Source organism: Gossypium hirsutum, chromosome A03, assembly GCF_007990345.1.
Source record: "Gossypium hirsutum isolate 1008001.06 chromosome A03, Gossypium_hirsutum_v2.1, whole genome shotgun sequence".
NCBI lineage: Eukaryota > Viridiplantae > Streptophyta > Magnoliopsida > Malvales > Malvaceae > Gossypium > Gossypium hirsutum.
In genome coordinates, this window is record NC_053426.1 from 93,906,026 (window position 1) to 93,913,708 (window position 7,683).

Genomic DNA, 7,683 nt, shown 5'->3' on the forward strand with positions numbered 1-7,683 from the left:
GAATCATGATTGATACCTCTTTCCAATGATGCAAGTAGGTCATCTGCTAAATTGTATTTGTTATTAGGTGCTCGTTTATTTAGAAGGTTGGTCAATAACGCTATATCTTCCAACAGTACTATCGCTTTGCCGCATGAGTGATTAAAAATATAGGTCTAGGGTCTCTATCGTTCAAACAAAGTAGAGATGAATGATGGCACAAAAGTAAAATTCTCAATTTAGCTAGCATGATAAAAACCGATGCCTCGTAAGTGACAAATGATTTTGTTGTCAAGTGAATTTATTTCGATATTATTGCGACATCAAGCCATTAGAGAATACTCCAATGTTCCTACAATTTGAAAATGTTTTGTTCTTTCACATTTAGAAAAAAAATATAAGATGGTATAGATAGTAGATGATGAATGTTTTAGATTTTGTGTGAAAAATTAACAAGTGGGATTGATTATTTATAGATTTTATGGTTAGAGTTAGGTTCAGATTTTAATAGTAGCTGGACACAAGAGTGGAAATTTTCATTTTCCTCTTTAAATAATTTATTAAAGATTACTCTTTTATTTTAAATTTTATGAAAGACCTTAAAGTCCATAAATGTTAAATTATGTACAAATATTATCTGCATCAGTTACAAAATTAAATTATATTGGTATAGTTTAAAATTGAACATTTCACAACCATTGCTTTGATTTTAATGAAGCTCCATAATACATATTATTAAACTCAATACTCATGATTCTCAAATTAACTAAAAACTTTGATACTTGTTGAAGTAAAAGGACAGAGTAAGAAAGCATCTGCGAAGTTAAAAAGTCAAATAAAAGAAAGATATGAAACAAGCAATGGAGCTGATCATTGCTTACCGAAATGTCACGTGTATATGTTACAGACACGGAAATAAAAATTTGCGAAGCCCTTGATTTCGGTAAATATTGCTTTGGTTTGATCATTAGTCAAACAAAGCCTTCACGTGGGAAATGGAAACGATGGCGACTCTTTGGCCAAGAAAACGAGGCCACTGCCGTGTTTTTCCCACCCAAAGACTAATCAAACCTTACTCTTTTCTTTTCCCCGCATCTAATTCCTTAATTTGATCTACTATCAATCATATGTTGAAGAAAAAACGATGGCAAACTGTCCCGCCGTTCATGGTGGCTACTCCTCCGATTATGTTGCTGTTTCCATAGCCATCTTCGCCGTGATTCTGTACCTTCTTTTGAATCTTTATTAAGAGCCCCATTTTTTTTATCTCATAAAAATTTCATATCGAAGTCAAAGTCAAAGTCAAAGTTCATTCTTTTTTATCTTTAGATGGGTAGTTTTGCTCTGTCATCATCTATTCGATGTTATGCCTCAGTGGGATTATTTTCTTTTTGAAATTGTGCCTTTTTCTTTTTCTGCAGACTTATTGTGAGGTCAAGTTTCCCCTTTTTGATACACAAAGTTCCAAGTGCAAGAGGGAGTGCCTTTTGGATTCCAGTCATTCAAGTTGTTGCCAGCTTCGACTTCCTGTTATCGCTTGTGGTAAAGCAATATAGAATTCAATTTCCTTGTTATTTATATATCTACAATAAATGACTTCATTAAATTGTTAACCATACGCTTTTTACAGATGGCTGGGAATTTCCTCAAGTACAAAAAGAGCCATTGGTGGTTGTCTTGCTATGTTTGGGCAGGTTTATGGATCTCTAAATTACGTTATATTTTTCCGTGACATTGTCTGAAGTATGTTTTGGTTTCAGTATGGGTTGAAGGTCCACTTGGATTTGGTTTGTTGATGAGCTGCCGCATAGCACAGGCCTTTCAACTGTACTATGCATTTGTCAAGTAAGTGGATATTCTTCTACTTGGGAGATTTTAAGACAGACTGTAAATAGACAAATGATAGAACCATGTTGGTTAAATTGTTTAGGAATGCTTGATCCTGTTAATTTTTAGGTGAAATGTTTCAGTCATGGGACTGCTATAATTTTTGAATCAATAAGGGGACGATTTGTTCACATATTATTGGTGCAATTTTATATTCTGGAATCACTTTCCCATGTTTGGATAAAAAAAATTACTTTCAGTATGTAATGTGATATTACCAATAGTGCCGGGATTTGATATATAGGTGACACTCTTAATATCGGTAATCTTACATTGTGAGATTTTTGACAATTTTACACTTTGATTCTTTTTACTTAAACCAAAGCTAAATTATAATAAAAACTATTGAATCAATATTTTCAATTTTTTGATATATTATTCAATTAACATTTCAACTATATATTTTTATTATAAGTTCAGTAAAGTTAACATTTTGTCTATTGCATTGCGCCTGAAATGTTATTTTTATAACAATTTATTATTTCTTTTTATCATTTTAGTCAAATTTACCTTTAAACCATAACAAATAACATATTTTAATTCAAAAAAAAAAAATTCTTTTTTACTTTTCTTTGTCCCTTTGATCAAAATAGAATCCCTTAGCTGCTCCTCCCCTTTATTTGTTTGAGAAAAAATATATGAAATTAATTTACTAGATAAATGTATTCATTTATTAGTAAAATAAAATACTATAATGCTACATTTGATAAGAGTATTATTTTTCTACATGTTTTTGTACATGAGTTAGCAATAAACTAATTACAAATGATAATTTTTAGCCAATGACTTGTTTTTGGCAAAGAGAAGGAAAACTTTTTGCTTATTTTGAAGAGGTCTTATTTCTTACAAGAGTTTTTACTCATCCTTCTAATTTCAAATTAAAATTTGTACTAATTATTCTTTATTTTAAGTCCAACTATTTTAACATGTGTATTAAATAAGTTTTTTCCTCGTGTTATTACACTAGTAACCAAACATGTCATAAATTTCAACCTTTGTATAGTTAATAATAAAAAAGTAGCAAAGTTGTATGAGGATAATTTAGTAAAATATGTTTTTAAGGTAATATTACATTCCATCAACCAAATAGAAAAACCTTACATTTCAGTCAAAATTGAAGAGGATATTGTAACACAATTTGTAATATGCAAGTAATCTTACATTTCAATAATCCTATTACTAAAGATGATCTTACATTTAGTGAATCAAACACTCTCTGAATTTAACTGCAATTTTCTACTCCGAGACTTTGCCATTGAGCAAATTTCTACCCAATCTGATGGTTTATCAGAGATAATGCTGCCAAACCACAAGTTTTGTATCACATTGCAGTGTTAATTGTGGCAGAGGTGATGTTACCTGTTTAAAAATTCCATTTAGCAAAAATTGGTTAGTTTATGTGTTATTGCATATTTCAGGAGGCGTTTACCACCAGTCAGATCTCATATTTTTCTTCCACTAATTGTCTTGCCATGGATCGCCGGTGCTGCAAGTAAGAATCTTAGAAACCTACCAAGTTCATCAAGTTGGACGGATAGCAACACTTTTTCCAAAAGAGTTGTTTCGTTTGTTTATCTAGACATATTTATTCAGTTATCAGATCCAAGAGTCAACAGATATCTTGAATTAATATTTGCAATTGTTGTCTACAAATATTACGGAGCTTAACAATGTATTTGGTTGCTTAATTCTCATTGTCCATGTCCTTAGTCATTTTATGTTCATAATGTTAACCAATGCATGAAACTTATAAACTACCATGCAAGAGTGACAGGTTCAAATAGCACTGCTGCATTTGAGTTATTCTCGCCTCAAGTAGATATTTTCTTATTGACGCTTTGTAACTTATGGATCTTATGATAATTATTTTGACTCCTTTTTGCTCTTAACTCCAATGTGATTCTTATTTTAACTGGAGGGGTTACTGTTCTGTAGTTATTCATGTGAAGAAGCCTCTCAATTGCAGATGTCACCTGCAAGCTTACTGGGTAATAGCTGTAATGTGTCTCCACGCGTTGTATGTAGCTGTTTTGGTTGGGTTCACTGGGGCAATTCGGCATATAGAGTTCAGGTTTGATGAACTCAAAGACCTGTGGCAAGGAATACTTGTCTCAGCCTCACTAATTGGTACATGTTTATCTACGTTTCATTTGTTCTGCATGTCTATATTATATTATCATCACTGGTGATAAAGGAAACAGGCTTTACTGTGACAAATAATGATACAATGTATTATTCTGATTATTTTGAATGATATCTCTGTCATTTAACTATGTTGACCTTCATTTCCTTTTTCATGCTCCTTTGTTTTCTCAGGACTTTGGGTTTCAGCTTACATCTTGAATGAAATTCATGATAATATCTCATGGCTTCAAGTCACCTCCCGATTTATCCTTTTATTTACGGTATGTTTGTTATTGATTTATTCCTTAGCCTCTTGGTTAGCTTGTCTGCATCATTAGAGAGTTGAGATAGAAGTAATCCGGAGTCTTATGTTTTTCGTGTTTTTGCTAAGATGGTTCAGGTATGTTTCGCAGGCAAGCATTCTTGTACTGGTTTTCTTTTCCATATCAATTTCTCAGCCTCTGCTCACACAAATCAGCTTCATAAAAAGGGAATCTATAGAATTCAAAACAATGTGTCAAGCTCTGGGGATACCAGATAGCGGACTGCTATTGCATGGAGAACAAGCTGTTGTCATCGATCCTAATGAACCATTGGATAAGCTTCTTACTCACAAAATGTTCCGTCAGTCTTTTATGGCATTTGCAGACAGGTACTTCTTACGTTCCCAAAGCTCTACTTGGTTAGAGTTTGACAAAAGTTTATTTTATCCAGAGAAAAATAAAGAGGGAATGGTTTTCCCTGAAATTTTTCTTCACTCTTATAAACCAAAGAACACATTATTTACGACCTTAAAAGATTAAAAGAAATTTTAAAATTGAACATTGTTTTGTCTTGATCGCAGTTGTTTGGCTGGGGAAAGCGTGCATTTCTTTGAAGAGGTGCATGAGCTTGGCAAAATTCCGATAGATGACCCTGTAAGCAGGATCTACATGGCAAGACATATTATTAATAAATACATAATTGCAGGTTTGTTATTTTATTTTTCAGAAAAACCACTGCTTAAATTTAATTTTTTTATTGTTTCTCACTGCATTATTTTCGGTATTAAGCCTTGTGCTATGGAGAAGTTCATATAACTTAAGAAAACATCTTTGCTATCCTCCAAATATTAGTTATTCTCTCCTCTCAAAACATTTCTTCACTAGCAGGATATATTAATACATGGTTCAAAATTTAATGTCCATTTCGAGTTCCATGTTCCGAGGGGTCATGTTCTGTGCTAAATTGAGTCATTGAGATGTTTTGACATGCAAACTCTGAAAGAAACTGGTGTAACCCATTTTCAAGTTCCGGCCCGAGGATGAGCTGCGCTAGCTATTAGTAAAACTTCGATTACCTAACACAGATTTCATGCGTAATTAGGTAAACATATCGTTGACATGCATATATTTGTACTTGAAATTGAAGCATGATTTGATTCATAATTAGGTAAAATAGTCAACAATCACTAGGGTATCAATCTCCCATGAATATTTCATTCATAAAGCTCGGATCTCGACCTTTATATTTCATCCGTGACTTCATGTTTGCTTAATAATTGCCATGGTCTTATTATTTAACCTGGGGCAAACTATCCTGCAGGTGCAGCAATGGAAGTTAACATATCTCATAGAAGCCGGCAAGCGATTTTATCCACCACTGATCTAACACATCCTGATCTCTTTACCGATGCACTAAATGAACTTATACAGTTGATGAAAATGGTGTGTGTTTCTTTACTTAGCATATGTAAATCAATAATTATTATTAGTGGTTAATCAATTAAATTGGCTCATAACACAGTTCATTCATTTTTATGTATTTTATACTATAGAACTTGGCAAAAGATTACTGGTCATCCATGTACTTCCTCAAACTCAAAGATGAAACCAGTGTGAGATCTAATGGCTATGAAATGGAACAGATGAGTGGAGCATATAGTTTCTCAGCCAGGTTGAGTTGTGTTAATGCTATTGATGATCCCTTTCACCAGGACCATTTTTCGAGTGGCTCAAGCCAAGATGTTCATCATCCCTACCCATAATGAAAGTAAGCTTTGTAAATTATAATTCTATTTGAATGTAAATTCACTCCACAAATGAGTTGAATATTTCATGTATGTTTTTCCCTTTACTTTTTTTCGTTTATTCATTCCACTCAATATAACATAAATGTTAAAATCTTTACAATAAATTATTGATCTGTTAAAAGTTATATAAATATAAATTATTTTAAGCTCAATAGATATTAAAAAATACATAAATACGATACAAATATATGAATTACCATTGTTACATTTTATCCATCTATCAACTATATATTAATGATAATTGTTAAGATTTGGGAACTGCCAGCCCAAATGACCCAATAAGATCCAACTCTTCGACCTGAAAGTAGAATGTTCGCCTACAGGCATAGTTCGCTAGGGACCCTGCTGGAATGCTAGATGTTCACAAAGATAGCTTGCATAGGAAGTTCACGACGAGAGCTCGCGTAAGTCTCGCAGGAATGAGGTCGTGAGCTATGTTCGCATAAGAGATCACAAACTTTGCAAGGGATCTTCGCTCGTGACTAGCAGGTATGAGGCTCGCTGGAGGAGTCAGTCCCAGGAGCAGAAAGGACTGCGTGCTCTACAGGCACACATTTAATAAGCTAAGGGATGCCTAAGGAATGTCAGTACCATCGGCCCCAAGATCAAGACAAAATAGTGGGCCCTATTGTGAGCTATAATAGTAGCAGTAGGAACATGTATAAATATCCCTACGTTTCCCTTAATACGATATGAGAAAAATATTACTCAACAATTGGTGCGGTGTGCATCGACTTCATCAACCTGATCAAGGCATACCCCAAGGATAGCTTCCTCTTGCTGTCGATAGATTGCCTGGTTGATGCCTCCGCTGGGCACAAGTTTATGAGCTTCATGAATGCCTTTTTGCGCTACAATCAAATCTTGTTGGACTGTGATGACCAAGAAAAGACTACTTTCATCACTGAAGAGGGTCTCATCTATCACCGAGTCATGTTATTTGGACTAAAAAACGTGGGTGTAACTTACCAAAGGTTGGTAAACAAGATATTTAAGGAGTAGATAGGTCGCGACTTGGAGGTGTACGTAGATGACATACTGGTAATAGGGGTAAGTATTCGATCGAGTCGAGTCGAATCGAGTTAAAAAATTTCGAGTTAGTCGAGTTGACGAATCCTATTTTAGCAATCGAACTCAATTTGAATTTTTTCGAATCAAATTGAATCGAGTAAAAAAAGTTTGAGTTAAGCCGAGTCGAGTTAATGAATCCTATTATTTATATTCAATGTTGCGTTTACATTGATCGATTATTTAACTAGTAGACGAAGTACAAGATTATTTAACTATTTAATGAGTAAATATTTATCAAAGTAACGTAGTTTTGCTTTTTAACTTAATGGTTTTGACTTTTAACTTTAGAAAAGGTAAACGTTTATCAAAACGTTGTAATTTTGCTTTTTCTTATTCAGTTTTTCGGATAACTTGAATTGGGTAATTCATATTCAAGTTAAACTGAAAAACTTAATTTTTTATTCGAGTTAATTCGAATAACTTGATTAACTCAAATAACTCAAACTATTTAATTCAAAATTTAATTTTTTATTGAGTTTTTTAAATCGAATCGAATTTTGCTCACCCCTAACTGGTAAAAAGCGAATCCATGGAGAAACATGTGCAGGACC

General features: G+C 33.3%; 1 protein-coding gene across 1 annotated transcript; it reads left to right on the plus strand.

The window, feature by feature from the left end:
• Nucleotides 1–842: 842 nt before the first annotated feature.
• Nucleotides 843–6,091, plus strand: LOC107886492 (regulator of G-protein signaling 1). Its single transcript, XM_016810466.2, has 11 exons — nucleotides 843–1,203; nucleotides 1,401–1,521; nucleotides 1,610–1,673; nucleotides 1,740–1,824; nucleotides 3,285–3,358; nucleotides 3,802–3,993; nucleotides 4,183–4,271; nucleotides 4,404–4,642; nucleotides 4,835–4,959; nucleotides 5,575–5,696; nucleotides 5,807–6,091. Exons 1-11 carry the CDS (start codon nucleotides 1,124–1,126, stop codon nucleotides 6,014–6,016), a joined length of 1,401 nt encoding a protein of 466 aa, XP_016665955.1. The 5' UTR covers nucleotides 843–1,123; the 3' UTR covers nucleotides 6,017–6,091.
• Nucleotides 6,092–7,683: the final 1,592 nt, after the last annotated feature.